The sequence below is a fragment of the Tachyglossus aculeatus genome, chromosome 5 (genome assembly GCF_015852505.1).
Source record: "Tachyglossus aculeatus isolate mTacAcu1 chromosome 5, mTacAcu1.pri, whole genome shotgun sequence".
Taxonomy (NCBI): Eukaryota; Metazoa; Chordata; class Mammalia; order Monotremata; family Tachyglossidae; genus Tachyglossus; species Tachyglossus aculeatus.
Window position 1 is genome coordinate 7,816,148 of NC_052070.1, and position 17,598 is coordinate 7,833,745.

Genomic DNA, 17,598 nt, shown 5'->3' on the forward strand with positions numbered 1-17,598 from the left:
AGCCCGTCGTTGGGTAGGGACCGTCTCTAGATGTTGCCGATTCGTACTTCCCAAGCGCTTAGTCCAGTGCTCTGCACACAGCGCTCGATTAGAACAGTGCTTTGCACAAAGTAAGCGCTTAATAAATGCCATCATTATTGTTAATGAATGGATGAATGGAATGAACGAATGAATGAATGAGAAGCAGCGTGGCTCAGTGGAAAAGAGCCCGGGCTTGGGAGTCGGAGGTCGTGGGTTCAAATCCCGCCTCTGCCACTTGTCAGCTGTGTGACTTTGGGTAAGTCACTTTGCCTCTCTGGGCCTCAGTGACCTCATCTGTGAAATGGGGCTGAAGACTGTGAGCCCCCTGTGGGACAACCTGATCACCTTGTAACCTCCCAAGCGCTTAGAACGGTGCTTTGCACATAGTAAGCGCTTAATAAATGCCATCATTATCGTTAATGAATGGATGAATGGAATGAATGAATGAATGAATGGATGAGAAGCAGTGTGGCTCAGTGGAAAAGAGCCCAGGCTTGGGAGTCGGAGGTCGTGGGTTCAAATCCCGGCTCTGCCACTTGTCAGCTGGGTGACTTTGGGTAAGTCACTTCGCTTCTCTGGGCCTCAGTGACCGCATCTGTAAAATGGGGATGAAGACTGTGAGCCCCCCCGGGACAACTTGATCACCTTGTAACCTCCCCAGTGCTTAGAACAGTGCTTGGCACATAGTAAGCACTTAATAAATGCCATCACTATTATTATTATTAATGCTGGGCCCACAGTGAGCAGTGCTTGGCACATAGTAAGTGCTTAATGAATGCCTTCACTATTATTAATGCTGGGCCCACAGTGAGCAGTGCTTGGCACATAGTAAGCGCTTAGTGAATGCCATCACTATTATTACTGCTGGGCCCACAGTGAGCAGTGCTTGGCCCATAGTAAGCGCTTAATGAATGCCATCATTATGATTACTAATGCTGGGTCCACAGTGAGCAGTGCTTGGCCCATAGTAAGCGCTTAATAAATGCCATCATTATGATTATTATTGCTGGGTCCACAGTGAGCAGTGCTTGGCCCATAGTAAGCACTTAATGAATGCCATCATTATGATTATTAATGCTGGGCCCACAGTGAGCAGTGCTTGGCTCATAGTAAGCGCTTAATAAATGCCATCATTATGATTATTAATGCTGGGTCCACAATAAGCAGTGCTTGGCACATAGTAAGCGCTTAATGAATGCCATCATTATGATTATTAATGCTGGGTCCACAGTGAGCAGTGCTTGGCCCATAGTAAGCGCTTAATGAATGCCATCACTATTATTAATGCTGGGCCCACAGTGAGCAGTGCTTGGCCCATAGTAAGCGCTTAATGAATGCCATCACTATTATTAATGCTGGGCCCACAGTGAGCAGTGCTTGGCCCATAGTAAGCGCTTAATAAATGCCATCATTATTATTATTAATGCTGGGTCCACAGTGAGCAGTGCTTGGCACATAGTAAGCGCTTAGTGAATGCCATCACTATTATTACTGCTGGGCCCACAGTGAGCAGTGCTTGGCCCATAGTAAGTGCTTAATGAATGCCATCACTATTATTAATGCTGGGCCCACAGTGAGCAGTGCTTGGCACATAGTAAGCGCTTAATAAATGCCATCATTATTATTATTAATGCTGGGCCCACAGTGAGCAGTGCTTGGCACATAGTAAGCGCTTAGTGAATGCCATCACTATTATTACTGCTGGGCCCACAGTGAGCAGTGCTTGGCCCATAGTAAGCGCTTAATGAATGCCATCACTATTATTAATGCTGGGCCCACAGTGAGCAGTGCTTGGCCCATAGTAAGCGCTTAATAAATGCCATCATTATTATTATTAATGCTGGGTCCACAGTGAGCAGTGCTTGGCCCATAGTAAGCGCTTAATGAATGCCATCATTATGATTATTAATGCTGGGCCCACAGTGAACAGTGCTTGGCACATAGTAAGTGCTTAATGAATGCCATCACTATTGTTAATGCTGGGCCCACAGTGAGCAGTGCTTGGCCCATAGTAAGCGCTTAATGAATGCCATCACTATTATTAATGCTGGGCCCACAGTGAGCAGTGCTTGGCCCATAGTAAGCGCTTAATAAATGCCATCATTATTATTATTAATGCTGGGTCCACAGTGAGCAGTGCTTGGCCCATAGTAAGCGCTTAATAAATGCCATCATTATTATTATTAATGCTGGGCCCACAGTGAGCAGTGCTTGGCCCATAGTAAGCGCTTAATGAATGCCATCACTATTATTAATGCTGGGCCCACAGTGAACAGTGCTTGGCCCATAGTAAGCGCTTAATGAATACCATCATCATGATTATTATTATTAGGGCTGGGCCCACAGTGAGCAGTGCTTGGCACATAGTAAGCGCTTAATGAATGCCATCACTATTATTAATGCTGGGCCCACAGTGAGCAGTGCTTGGCCCATAGTAAGCGCTTAATGAATGCCATCACTATTATTAATGCTGGGCCCACAGTGAGCAGTGCTTCCCATAGTAAGTGCTTAATGAATGCCATCATTATTATTATTAATGCTGGGTCCACAGTAAGCAGTGCTTGGCACATAGTAAGCACTTAATGAATGCCATCATTATGATTATTAATGCTGGGCCCACAGTGAGCAGTGCTTGGCCCATAGTAAGCGCTTAGTGAATGCCATCACTATTATTACTGCTGGGCCCACAGTGAGCAGTGCTTGGCACATAGTAAGTGCTTAATGAATGCCATCACTATTGTTAATGCTGGGCCCACAGTGAGCAGTGCTTGGCCCATAGTAAGCGCTTAACGAATGCCATCACTATTATTAATGCTGGGCCCACAGTGAGCAGTGCTTGGCCCATAGTAAGCGCTTAATGAATGCCATCACTACTATTACTGCTGGGCCCACAGTGAGCAGTGCTTGGCACATAGTAAGCGCTTAATGAATGCCATCATTATGATTATTAATCCTGGGCCCACAGTGAGCAGTGCTTGGCCCATAGTAAGCGCTTAGTGAATGCCATCATTATTATTAGTAGTAGTAAAGGCGATGGAAGGAATGAATGGGAGCCTGTGGCCGTGCCCCTGGGTGGCGGCTCCTCCTCCTCCTCCTCTTCCTCCTCCTCCTCCTCCTCCTCCCGGCCTGGGTTCCCCTCCCCTCCCCTGGCACCACCTTCCCGCCGGGAGGCCCGGGCCCCACACTCGGGAGGAGGAGGAGGAGGAGGAGGAAGAACAGGAGGAGGAGGAGGAGAGGAGGAAGAAGGGGAGGAGGAGGAGGAGGAGGAGGCTCCTGGAAAATGGTCCCTTCGGCTGGAGAGCTGGCATGGATCGGCCTGGGTAGGTGTGCCCCCTGTGCCCCCCTTTTGCCCCCCGTGACCCCTTTTTGACCCCCTTTCGCCCCCCTGTGACCCGCCTGTGACCCCCCTGTGACCCCTTTCCTCTCCTCCTCCTCGGTCCTGCCCCCTAAGGCCCTGCCAGGGCCCGGTGGGCACCGGGGGAGACGCCCCCGGATCCGGGTGTGGCCCTGGGCTGGTCGGGGTGTCTGTGTGCGTGTGTGTGTGTGTGTGTGTGTGTGTGTGTGTGCGTGTCCATGTGTGTGTCGGTATGTAGGGGGGGGTGTGCGTGGCCCTGTGGCTGTGTGTCGGTGGGTGGGTGTCCGGGTGGCTGTGTGGCCCCGTGTATGGGTGCCCAAGTGTGTTTGTCGGTGTGTAGGCGTGGTTGGGGGTGTGTGTGTGTGTGGCCGTGGGTGTGTGTCCCCGTGTAGGGGTGTGTGTAGGTGTGTATCGGTGTGTGTGTCCCTGTGCATGTGCGTCCATGTATGTGTGTCGGAGTGTAGGTGTGATTGGGGGTGGGTGTGTGTCGGGCTGTAGGTGTGTATCGGTGTGTACGTGTGTGTATCGGGGGGTGTGTGTGTCCCTGGGTATGTGCGTCCATGTATGTGTGCCGGGGTGTAGGTGTGGTTGGGTGTGTGTGTGTGTCGGGGTGTATGTGTGCAACGGTGTGTGGCCGTGTGTGGGTCCGTGTCGGGATGTATGTGTGTATCGGTGTGTGTGTGTGTGTGTGTGTCGGGGTGTATGTGTGTATCGGGGTGTGTGTGTGTGTGTCTCCCTGGGTATGTGCTTCCATGTATGTGTGCCGGGGTGTAGGTGTGGTTGGGTGTGTGTGTGTGTGTGTGTGTGTGTGTGTGTGTGTGTGTCTCTGTCCGTCCGGGTGTGTGCGTGTGTGTGTGTCGGTGTGTAAGGGTGTGTGTGTCGGGGTGTATGTGTGTAACGGTGTGTGGCCGTGTGTGGGTCCGTGTCGGGGTGTGTGTGTGTGTGTGTGTGTGTGTGTGTGTGTGTGTGTCGGGGTGTATGTGTGTATCGGGGTGTGTGTGTGTGTGTGTGTGTCCGTGTTTATGTGCGTCCATGTATATGTGTCGGGGTGTAGGTGTGGTTGGGTGTGTGTGTGTCTGGCTGTCTGTCCGTGTGTGTATCGGTGTGTGTGTCGGCGTGTAGGGGTGTGTGTGTGTGTGTAGGGGTGTATGTGTCCCTGTGTATGTGCGTCCATGTATGTGTGTCGGGGTGTGTGTGTGTGTGTGTGTGTGTCGGGGTGGGGGGGGACGACCCCCGGGCCCCCTGACCCCAGGCCCCCTGACCCCTGACCCCTGCGGCCCCGCCCCGCCCCTCAGGCCCCGCTGCCACAGGACCGGAGCCCAGTCATTGATTGCAGGATGTACTTACTTACTCATTTATATAATATAATAAGAAATAATAATAATAATAATACTAATGATGGCATTTATTAAGCGCTTACTATGTGCAAAACACCGTTCAAAGCGCTGGGGAGGTTACCGGCTGGTCAGGTTGTCCCATGGGGGGCTCACGGTCTTCATCCCCATTTGACAGATGAGGGCACTGAGGCCCAGAGAAGTGAAGGGACTTGCCCCAGGTCACACAGCTGACAGTTGGCGGAGCCGGGATTTGAACCCACGACCGCTGACTCCAAAGCCCGGGCTCTTTTCCACTGAGCCACACTGTTGTATAATAATAATAATAATAATGATGACATTTATTAAGCGCTTACTATGTGCAAAGCACTGTTCTAAGCGCTGGGGAGGTTACAAGGCGATCAGGTTGTCCCACAGGGGGCTCACAGTCTTCATCCCCATTTTACAGATGAGGGAACTGAGGCCCAGAGAAGTGAAGTGACTTGCCCAAAGTCACCCAGCTAACAATTGGCAGAGCCGGGATTTGAACCCATGACCTCTGACTCCAAAGCCCAGGCTCTTTCCACGGAGCCACGCCGCTTCTCTATGATTGTATGATTTATTCATTTCTATTCGTGTCTGCCTTCTTCCCCTCTTGACTTTGGGAGAGCATCGTGGGCAGGAATGCGTCCGTTAGTTGGTTCGGCGTCCTCGCCCGAGCGCTTAGGACAGTGATTTGCACACAGGAAGCACTCAGTAAATAGCACTGAGTGAATTCTGAGTGAAGTGAATGAATGATGCCCAGCCCCGGGGTCCCGGCAGGAGGCTCGCTGGGCCAGGCCAAGACAACAGTAATTATGGTCCTTGTTAAAGCGCTTACTATGTGCCAAGCACTGTTCTAAGCGCTGGGAGAGATACAAGTTGAGCAGGTTGGACACAGTCTCTGCCCCCCGTGGGGCTCCCTATCTTCACCCCCATTTTGCAGATGAGGGAACTGAGGCCGAGAGAATAATAATAATAATAATAATGGTATTTGTTAAGCACTTACTATGTGCTAAGCGCTGGGAGAGATACAAGATAAGCAGGTTGGACACAGTCTCTTCCCCCCTTGGGGCTCCCAATCTTCATCCCCGTTTTACAGATGAGAGAACTGAGGCCCAGAGAATAATAATAATGGTATTTGTTAAGCACTTACTATGTGCTAAGCGCTGGGAGAGATACAAGATAAGCAGGTTGGACACAGTCTCTGCCCCCCGTGGGGCTCCCAATCTTCATCCCCATTTTACAGATCAGGGAACTGAGGCCCAGAGAATAATAATAATAATAATGGCATTTTTTAAGCGCTTACTATGCGCAAAGCATTGTTCTAAGCGCTGGGAGAGATACAAGTTAAGCAGGTTGGACACAGTCTCTGCCCCCCGTGGGGCTCCCAGTCTTCATCCCCATTTTACAGATCAAGGAACTGAGGCCCAGAGAATAATAATAATAACAATGGTATTTGTTAAGCGCTTACTATGTGCTAAGCGCTGGGAGAGATACAAGATAAGCAGGTTGGACACAGTCTCTTCCCCCCTTGGGGCTCCCAATCTTCATCCCCGTTTTACAGATCAGGGAACTGAGGCCCAGAGAATAATAATAATAATAATAATAATGGTATTTGTTAAGCACTTACTATGTGCAAAGCACCGTTCTAAGCACTGGGAGAGATACAAGTTAAGCAGGTTGGACACAGTCTCTGCCCCCCGTGGGGCTCCCAATCTTCATCCCCATTTTACAGATCAAGGAACTGAGGCCCAGAGAATAATAATAATAATAATAGTGGTATTTGTTAAGCACTTACTATGCAAAGCATTGTTCTAAGCGATGGGAGAGATACAAGTTAAGCAGGTTGGACACAGTCTCTGCCCCACCCGTGGGGCTCCCAATCTTCATCCCCTTTTTACAGATGAGGGAACTGAGGCCCAGAGAAAAATAATAATAATAATAATGGTATTTGTTAAGCACTTACTATGTGCTAAGCGCTGGGAGAGATACAAGATAAGCAGGCTGGACACAGTCTCTGCCCCCCGTGGGGCTCCCAATCTTCATCCCCGTTTTACAGATCAGGGAATTGAGGTCCAGAGAATAATAATAATAATAATAATGGTATTTGTTAAGCGCTTACTATGTGCAAAGCATTGTTCTAAACGCTGGGAGAGATACAAGTTAAGCAGGTTGGACACAGTCTCTGCCCCCCGTGGGGCTCCCAATCTTCATCCCCGTTTAACAGATCAGGGAACTGAGGCCCAGAGAATAATAATAATAATAATGGTATTTGTTAAGCATTTACTATGTGCTAAGCGCTGGGAGAGATACAAGATAAGCAGGTTGGACACAGTCTCTGCCCCACCCGTGGGGCTCCCAATCTTCATCCCCGTTTTACAGATCAGGGAACTGAGGCCCAGAGAATAATAATAATAATAATAATAGTATTTGTTAAGCATTTACTATGTGCAAAGCGTTGTTCTAAGCGCTGGGAGAAATACAAGTTAAGCAGGTTGGACACAGTCTCTTCCCCCCTTGGGGCTCCCAATCTTCATCCCCATTTTACAGATGAGGGAACTGAGGCCCAGAGAATAATAATAATAATAATAGTGGTATTTGTTAAGCACTTACTATGCAAAGCATTGTTCTAAGCGCTGGGAGAGATACAAGTTAAGCAGGTTGGACACAGTCTCTTCCCCCCTTGGGGCTCCCAATCTTCATCCCCATTTTACAGATGAGGGAACTGAGGCCCAGAGAATAATAATAATAATAATAGTGGTATTTGTTAAGCACTTACTATGCAAAGCATTGTTCTAAGCGCTGGGAGAGATACAAGTTAAGCAGGTTGGACACAGTCTCTTCCCCCCTTGGGGCTCCCAATCTTCATCCCCATTTTACAGATGAGGGAACTGAGGCCCAGAAAATAATAATAATAATAATCATGGTATTTGTTAAGCGCTTACTACGTGCAAAGCACTGTTCTAAGCGCTGGGGGGGGATACAAGGTGATCAGGTTGTCCCACGTGGGGCTCACAGTCTTCATCCCCACTTTCCAGATAAGGGAACTGAGGCCTAGAGAAGTGAAGTGACTTGCCCAAAGTCACCCAGCTGACAATTGGCGGCCCCGGATTTGAACCCACGACCTCTGACTCCAAAGCCCGGGCTCTTTCCACTGAGCCACACTGCTTCCCCTTCACTGTCCTCTCAGAGATGGCTTTCATTCATTCATCGTATTTATGTTGCCGACTTGTCATCATCATCATCAATCGTATTTATTGAGCGCTTACTGTGTGCAGAGCAGTGTACTAAGCGCTTGGGAAGTACAAGTTGGCAACAAGTTGGGAAGGCTTGTCCCTCCCAAGCGCTTAGTCCAGTGCTCTGCACACAGTAAGCGCTCAATAAATACGATTGAATGGATTTACTGTGTGTTTACCAGGTGCAGAGCGCTATACTAGGCGTTTGGGAGAGTACATCATCAGTTGGGCTTCGGGAGACCCACCTCGGGACCTATTTGCAGGGTCGGTTACCACGGAGACGCGAACGCTTTCTCTTTTTCCAGTAAAACCAAGCAGTCCGTTGTAACGATTGAACGCCTACTAGGTGCAGAGCGCTGTGCTAAGCGCTTGGAAGAGCGCAACGCGGCAGGAAAGCGGCAAGTGATCGCGCGGCGGCCTTGGCTCCATCCCCGAATGCCTCCCGACTTTTCCGGGTCATCATCATCAATCGTATTTATTGAGCGCTTACTATGTGCAGAGCACTGTACTAAGCGCTTGGGAAGTACAAATTGGCAACATATAGAGACAGTCCCTACCCAACATCATCATCAATCGTATTTATTGAGCGCTTACTGTGTGCAGAGTACTGTACTAAGCGCTTGGGAAGTACAAATTGGCAACATATAGAGACGGTCCCTACCCAACAGTGGGCTCACAGTCTAGAAGGGGGAGACAGAGAACAAAACCAAACATACTAACAAAATAAAATAAATAGAATACAGGGCCTGGAGATTCCCGGCGGGCCCGAGTTTTCTCCGAGGCTCGGAAAAGTCATTTTCCAACATTTGGAGGGAGCGGCTAAAAGACGGAGCAGAGGGAAAATGATCCCAAAAGAGTAAACACAGGTGAAGCTTGGCCACGGTCTTTGAACTTGAGGGTAGGATGTGGACCCGAGGCAAACCCACAGAAGAAAGAGAGTCTTTTGAAGTGTCTGTTGTGTCAATAATCATAGTTGGGGTATTTGCTAAGCGCTTACTACGTGCCAGGCGCTGGACTAAGCGCTGGGGGCGAAGCACGTGGCTCAGTGGAAACAGCCCCGGCTTTCTAGTCATTCATTCATTCAATCAGTCGTATTTATTGAGCGCTTACTGTGTGCAGAGCACTGGACTAAGCGCTTACTACGTGCCAGGCACTGGACTAAGCGCTGGGGGCGAGGCAGCGTGGCTCAGTGGAAACAGCCCCGGCTTTCTAGTCATTCATTCATTCAGTCAGTCGTATTTATTGAGCGCTTACTGTGTGCAGAGCACTGGATTAAGCACTTACTACATGCCAGGCACTGGACTAAGCGCTGGGGGCGAGGCAGCGTGGCTCAGTGGAAACAGCCTGGGCTTTCTAGTCATTCATTCATTCATTCATTCATTCAGTTGTATTTATTGAGCGCTTACTGTGTGCAAAGCACTGGACTAAGCACTTACTACATGCCAGGCACTGGACTAAGCGCTGGGGGCGAAGAAGCATGGCTCAGTGGAAACAGCCCCTGCTTTCTAGTCATTCATTCATTCAATGTCGTATTTATTGAGCGCTTACCGTGTGCAGAGCACTGGACTAAGCGCTTACTACGTGCCGGGCACTGGACTAAGCACTGGGGGCGAAGCACGTGGCTCAGTGGAAACAGCCCGGGCTTTCTAGACATTCATTCATTCATTCAGTCGTATTTATTGAGCGCTTACTGTGTGCAGAGCACTGGACTAAGCGCTTACTACGTGCCAGGCACTGGACTAAGCGCTGGGGGCGAAGCAGCGTGGCTCAGTGGAAACAGCCCCGGCTTTCTAGTCATTCATTCATTCATTCATTCAATCAGTCGTATTTATTGAGCACTTACTGTGTGCAGAGCACTGGACTAAGCGCTTACTACGTGCCGGGCACTGGACTAAGCGCTGGGGGCGAAGCACATGGCTCAGTGGAAACAGCCCGGGCTTTCTAGTCATTCATTCATTCATTCATTCATTCAGTTGTATTTATTGAGCGCTTACTGTGTGCAAAGCACTGGACTAAGCACTTACTACATGCCAGGCACTGGACTAAGCGCTGGGGGCGAAGAAGCGTGGCTCAGTGGAAACAGCCCCTGCTTTCTAGTCATTCATTCATTCAATGTCGTATTTATTGAGCGCTTACTGTGTGCAGAGCACTGGACTAAGCGCTTACTACGTGCCGGGCACTGGACTAAGCACTGGGGGCGAAGCACGTGGCTCAGTGGAAACAGCCCGGGCTTTCTAGACATTCATTCATTCATTCAGTCGTATTTATTGAGCGCTTACTGTGTGCAGAGCACTGGACTAAGCGCTTACTACGTGCCAGGCACTGGACTAAGCGCTGGGGGCGAAGCAGCGTGGCTCAGTGGAAACAGCCCCGGCTTTCTAGTCATTCATTCATTCAATCAGTCGTATTTATTGAGCGCTTACTGTGTGCAGAGCACTGTACTAAGCGCTTACTACGTGCCGGGCACTGGACTAAGCGCTGGGGGGGAAGCAGCGTGGCTCAGTGGAAACAGCCCCGGCTTTCTAGTCATTCATTCATTCAATCAGTCGTATTTATTGAGCGCTTACTGTGTGCAGAGCACTGTACTAAGCACTTACTACGTGCCAGGCACTGGACTAAGCGCTGGGGGCGAGGCAGCGTGGCTCAGTGGAAACAGCCTGGGCTTTCTAGTCATTCATTCATTCATTCATTCAGTCGTATTTATTGAGCGCTTACTGTGTGCAGAGCACTGTACTAAGCACTTACTATGTGCCAGGCACTGGACTAAGCGCTGGGGGCGAAGCAGCGTGGCTCAGTGGAAACAGCCCCGGCTTTCTAGTCATTCATTCATTCAATCAGTCGTATTTATTGAGCGCTTACTGTGTGCAGAGCACTGTACTAAGCACTTACTACGTGCCAGGCACTGGACTAAGCGCTGGGGGCGAAGCAGCGTGGCTCAGTGGAAACAGCCCCGGCTTTCTAGTCATTCATTCATTCAATCAGTCGTATTTATTGAGCGCTTACTGTGTGCAGAGCACTGGACTAAGCGCTTACTACGTGCCAGACACCGGACTAAGTGCTGGGGGGGAAGCAGCGTGGCTCAGTGGAAACAGCCCTGGCTTTCTAGTCATTCATTCATTCAGTCAGTCAGTCGTATTTATTGAGCGCTTACTGTGTGCAGAGCACTATACTAAGCACTTACTACGTGCTGGGCACTGGACTAAGCGCTGGGGGTGAAGCAGCGTGGCTCAGTGGAAACAGCCCGGGCTTTCTAGACATTCATTCATTCATTCAGTCGTATTTATTGAGCGCTTACTGTGTGCAGAGCACTGGACTAAGCGCTTACTACGTGCCGGGCACTGGACTAAGCGCTGGGGGCGAAGCAGCGTGGCTCAGTGGAAACAGCCTGGGCTTTCTAGACATTCATTCATTCATTCAGTCGTATTTATTGAGTGCTTACTGTGTGCAGAGCACTGTATTAAGCGCTTACTACGTGCCAGACACCAGACTAAGCGCTGGGAGGGAAGCAGCATGCATCAGTGGAAAGAGCCCGGGCTTTGGAGTCATTCATTCAATCATATTTATTGAGCGCTTACTGTGTGCAGAGCACTGTACTAAGCCCTTACTACGTGCCAGGCACCAGACTAAGCGCTGGGGGGGGAAGCAGCGTGGCTCAGTGGAAAGAGCCTGGGCTTTGGAGTCATTCATTCATTCATTCATTCAGTCATATTTATTGAGCGCTTACTGTGTGCAGGGCACTGTACTAAGCGCTTGGGAAGTCCAAGTTGGCAACATCTAGAGACGGTCCCTACCCACCAGCGGGCTCACAGTCTAGAAGGGGGAGAGAGAGAACAAAACAAAACATATTAACAAAATAAAATAAATAGAATAAATAAGTACAAGTAAAATAAATAAATAGAGTAATAAATACATACAAACATCTATACATATATACAGGTGCTGTGGGGAGGGGAAGGAGGAAGGGCGGGGGGGATGGGGAGGGGGAGGAGTTGGAGTCAGAGGTCATGGGTTCAAATCCCGGCTCCGCCACTTGTCAGCTGTGTGACTTTGAGCAAGTCACTTCACTTCTCTGTGCCTCAGTCACCTCATCTGTAAAATGGGGATGAAGACTGTGAGCCCCCCCCTTGAGACAACCTGATCACCTTGTAACCTCCCCAGTGCTTAGGACAGTGCTTTGCACATAGTAAGCGCTTAATAAATGCCATCATTACTATTATTATTATTATCCAAGAAAATCCGGACCCTCTCCCACGTGGGGCGCACAGTCTCCATCCCCATTTGACAGTTGAGGGAACTGAGGCCCAGAGAAGTGAAGTGACTGGCCCAAGGTCACCCAGCGGACAAGGGGCGGAGCGGGATTAGAACCCACGACCTCGGACTCCCAAGCCCGGGCTCTACCCATTAGGCCATGCTGCCTCCCACCTCATCGATCAAAGAGGTGTGGGAGGTCACAGACTTGTTGAACTCAGCGTTTCGAAGCCTGGCAGAAATCAATCAATCAATCAATCAATCAATCGTATTTATTGAGCGCTTACTGTGTGCAGAGCACTGGACTAAGCACTTGGGAAGTACAAGTTGGCAACATATAGAGACAGTCCCTACCCAACAGTGGGCTCACAGTCTAAAAGGTGGAGGGGAAAAAGTGGGGTGAGTTTGATTCACCCCTTTCAAGCTGATGCTTCTTCTTATTACCACCTCCATGATTAGAGCAAGTTCCTGCAGCCAATCAGTTTCTTCAGCTAATTTCCTCAAAATTTGGGGCACTGTGCAGTGGTAACCCAAAGGAAATGAGAAACACAAACTTTTGAAAGTTGACTTTCTACTGACAGTGGACGGGATCCTGGTTTTCACTGGTCTAGGAAGTCTCCCTCTCCCTCCCTGGGTCCAACAGACACTTATTCTCATTCAACACTTATTCTCTTATTCAACACTGTTGAATAAGTCTCCAAGAGACACTTATTCTCTCCAGAATCAAAGCCCTCCTGAATCTCCAAGTCTTCCAGTGAGCCTTCCAGGGTTACTTTTCTCTCTCTCTCTGTCTCTCCTCTATCTTTCTCTCCCTCTCTCTCTCTCTCTCCCTCTCCTCTTTTTCTCTCCTCTCTCTCCTCTCTATATCTATCTTTCTCTCTCTCTTTTCCTTTTTCTCTCTCTATATCTCTCCTCTTTCTTCTATATATCTACCTTTCCCTTTCTTTCTCTCCTCCCTCTCTCCTTCTCTCTCTCCTCTCTATCTCTTCCTCTCTTTTTATCTCCACTATATATCTCTCTACCTTTCTCTCTCTTTCTCTCTCCTCTCTATCTCTCCCTCTCCTCTCTCTATCTTTCTGTCTTGCTCTCTCTCTCCACTATTTCTCTCTTTCTCTCTTCACTATTTCTCTCTTTCTCTCTTCTCTCCCTTTCTCTTTCTCTCTCTCTGTTTCTCTCTTTCTCTCCACTATTTACCTCTCCACCTTTCCCTCTCTCTTTCTCTCTCCTCTCTATCTCTCCCTCTCCTCTCTCTCCTCTCTCTATCTTTCTGTCTTGCTCTCTCTCTCCATTATCTCTCTCTTTCTCTCTTCTCTCTATCTCTCCCTCTCTCTTTCTCTCTCTCTGTTTCTCTTTCTCTCCACTATTTATCTCTCTACCTTTCCCTCTCTCTTCTCTCTCTCTCCCCTCTCTATATCTCTCTATCTTTCTCTCACTCTCTCTCCACTATCTCTCTCTCTCCTCTGTATCTCTCCCTCTCCTCTCTACCTCTCTCCTCTCTATATCTCTTTCCCTCTCTCCCTCTCCTCTCTCTATATCGCTCTGTCTTTCTCTCCTGTATGTCTCTGTCTTTCTCTTTCTCCTCTAGGGACTGTCTCTATATGTTGCCAACTTGTACTTCCCAAGCGCTTAGTACAGTGCTCTGCACACAGTAAGCGCTCAATAAATACGATTGATTGATCTCTCTCTTCTCTATCTCTCTTTCCCTCTCTATCTCTCTCTCCTCTCTCTTTCCATCTCTATCTCTCTCTCCTCTCTCTTTCCCTCTCCCTTTTCTCTACTCTCTCTTTTTTCTCTCTCTGTTTCTCTCCTCTCTCTCACTTTCCCTCTCCATCTCTCTCTGTCTCTCTATCTCTTTCTTTCATCTCTCTCTCTTCCTCTCTCCTTTCTCCCTCCCTCTCTCTCTCTCTCTCTCTCTCTCTCACACACACACACACACACACACACACACACACACACACACACACACACACCCCACCCACTCACCCCTTAACTTGAGCCCCCTTCTAGACTGTGAGCCTGTTGTGGGCAGGGATTGTCTCTACTTGTTGCCAAACTGTCCTTCCCAAGCGCTTAGTCCAGTGCTCTGCACACAGTAAGCGCTCAATAAATACGATTGAATGAGTGAATGAATGAATTTATACCCGTTCGCAGCCCTTGGTTCCATATGTTTACTCAGTTGTATACAAATTATGGTACTTTTTAAGCATTTACTTTGTGCCAAGCGCTGTTCTAAGCACTGGGGTAGATACCAGTTAATCAGTTTGGGCACAGTCCCTTGACCCACTTGGGGCTCACAGTCTAAATAGGTAATCCCCGTTTTACAGTTAAAGTAACTGAAGCTCTGACAAGTGAAGTGACTTGCCTGAATTCACACAACAGACACGTGGCAGAACCGGGATTAGAACCCAGGTCCTCTGACACCAAGGCCCGTGCTCTAGCCATTAGGCCACCCTGCTTCTATTGACTACTAACCTATATTTCAAAATAGTGAAGTATTTTCCTGGAGTACTCTCTTGGTGAATATTTTCCTGCCTGCCTTCCACCTTTAGGACATAGGTTCCCTGTGGGCAATGAATGTGCAACATGGCTGATTTATAATCATCATAATGAGTAATAATTATGGTATTTGTTAGGCGATTACCACGTGCCAAGCACTGTACTAAGGAACCGAGAGCTGTGGATTTCCTAAACCCTACTGGAGTCTTCTTGGTGTCTGGTGTCTTCTTGGTTTCTTCTGTGTCCCTCTCAAAGGACTCAAGTGTAAAAGATGGAGAGATGGAGTCATGAGAAGCAGCGTGGCCTAGTGGCTAGAGCCCGGGCCTCGGAGTCAGAGGTTGTGGGTTCTAATCCCGGCTCTGCCACTTGCCTGCTGTGTGACCCTGGGTGAGTTACTTCACTTCTCTGGGTCTCTTCTGTAAAATGGGGACGAAGGCTGTGAGCCCCATATGGAACAGGGACTGTGTCCAATTTGATCATCTCATATCTACCCCAGGGCTTAGAAGAGTTCTTGGCACGTAGCGCTTAATAAATACCATAGAAAACCCATTATGTTCATTTCCCTATAGCGAATTCCCCCTGAAGTTGATCGATCAGTGGTATTTATTGAGTCCTTACTCTGTACTGAATGCTTGGGAGGGTGTAATAGAGAAAGGCTTTCTAGCCTCAAGTTGGGGAGACAGACGCCAAAACAAATTTTGGGGAGGAGGAAACGATAGAGAATTAAATATTCATTCATTCAGTCGTAGTTATTGAGTGCTTCCTCTGTACAGAGAACTGGACTGAGCGCTTGAGAAAGTACAACACAACGATAAACTGTGAGCCCGTTGTTGGGTAGGGACCGTCTCTATATGTTGCCAACTTGTACTTCCCAAGCGCTTAGTACAGTGCTCTGCACACAGTAAGCGCTCAATAACTACGATTGAATGAATGATAAACAGTGACATTCCCTGCCCGCAACGAGCTTACAGTCTAGAGGCGGGGAGACAGGCATCAATACAAATAAATGAAATGTGACATCTGGATCTAAGTGGTGTGGGGCTGGGAGGGGGGATTTCATTCATTCATTCAATCGTATTTATTGAGCCAACTTGTACTTCCCAAGCGCTTAGTACAGTGCTCTGCACACAGTAAGCGCTCAATAAATACACTTGATTGATTGATTGAGCACTTGAGCAGGGTGGATAAAGGGAGCGAGTCAGGGCCTTCCCACACTGAGCCCCCTCCTTCCTCCTCTCCTCCTCCCCCTCCCCATCCCCCCGACCTTACCTCTTTCCCCTCCCCACAGTACCTGTATATATGTATATATGTTTGCACATATTTATTACTCTATGTATTTTACTTGTACATATTTATTCTATTTATTTTATCTTGTTACAATGTTTCGTTTGGTTGTCTGTCTCCCCCTTCTAGACTGTGAGCCCGCTGTTGGGTAGGGACCGTTTCTATATGTTGCCGACTTGGACTTCCCAAGTGCTTAGTACAGTGCTCTACACACAGTAAGCGCTCAATAAATACGACTGAATGAATGAATGAATGACGACGCAGAAGGGAGTGGGGGTTGAGGAAAAGGGGGGCTTAGTCAGGGGAGGCCTCTTGGAGGAGGTGGGCCTTTGATAAGGCTTTGAAGGGGGGAGAGTGATGGTGGGTTGTGTGGAGGGAGGGCGTTCCAGGTCGGGGGGAGGACGTGGGCCGGGGGTTGATGGCGGGATGGGCGAGAACGAGGCCCAGTGAGGAGGTGAGCGGCGGCAATCAATCAATCAATCAATCAATCATATTTATTGAGCGCTTACTGTGTGCAGAGCACTGTACTAAGCGCTTGGGAAGTACAAGTCGGCAACACATAGAGACAGTCCCTACCCAACAGCGGGCTCACAGTCTAGGAAGGGAGGGTGCGGGCTGGGCTGGAGAAGGACAGAAGCCAGGTGTGTTCATAAATTCATCAATCCCCATTTCACCGATGAGGTAGCTGAGGCCCAGAGTAGGGAAGTGACTTGCCCAAGGTCACATGGCTGACAAGTGGCGGAGTCAGGATTAGAACCTAGTTCATCTGACTCCCAGGCGTGGGATCTCCCCACTAGGCCACGCCGCTCCTCCTTCGCTACCCGGTTGTTGCTGTGTGAGATGTGTTCCCTTTTTGTGTGTGTGTGGCATTTATCAAGCGCTTACTATGTGCAAAGCACTGTTCTAAGCACTGGGAAGGTTACGAGGTGATCAGGTTGTCCCACGGGGGGCTCACAGTCTTCATCCCCATTTTCCAGATGAGGGAACTGAGGTACAGAGAAGTTAAAGTGACTTGCCCAAAGTCACCCAGCTGACAATTGGCGGAGCTGGGATTTGAACCCATGACCTCTGACTCCAAAGCCTGGGCTCTTTCCATCATCATCAGTCGTATTTATTGAGCGCTTACTGTGTGCAGAGCACTAAGTCACACCGCTTCCCTTCTTTGCGTGGCCTAGGTTTGCGGGCGGGAAGGGGTTGGGTGGGTTCATTCATTCAATTGCATTTATCGAGCGCTACTGTGTGCTGAGCACTGTGCTAAGCACTTGGGAAAGTCCAATAACAATAAACAGACCTGGCAGCAACAAAAGAGCCCGGGCTTGGGAGTCAGAGGTCATGGGTTCTAATCCCGGCTCTGCCACTTGTCTGCTGTGTGACTTTGGGCAAGTCACTTCACTTCTCTGGGCCTCAGTTCCCTCATCTGGAGAATGGGGATGAAGACTGTGAGCCCCCCGTGGGACAACCTGATCACCTTGTATCCTCCCCAGCGCTTAGAGCAATGCTTTGCACAGAGTAGGCGCTTAATAAGTAAGTGAGGCTGGCGGTTCAGCTCCCTTCTCTCCGGGCAGCCGCTCTCTAAGCTGCTCTAGGGCTGGGAATCTCTTCC

The 17,598-nt window shown here is 49.1% G+C and overlaps 1 protein-coding gene across 1 annotated transcript in view; it reads left to right on the forward strand.

The window, feature by feature from the left end:
* Positions 1 to 3,266: 3,266 nt before the first annotated feature.
* TGFA (transforming growth factor alpha) overlaps positions 3,267 to 17,598 on the forward strand; it is a 135,297-nt gene continuing 120,965 nt past the window's right edge. The window contains exon 1 of the mRNA XM_038747108.1: positions 3,267 to 3,341. Within this exon, the coding sequence (XP_038603036.1) occupies positions 3,302 to 3,341 (40 nt within the window). The 5' untranslated portion in view covers positions 3,267 to 3,301. The remainder of the gene's footprint in view (positions 3,342 to 17,598) is intronic.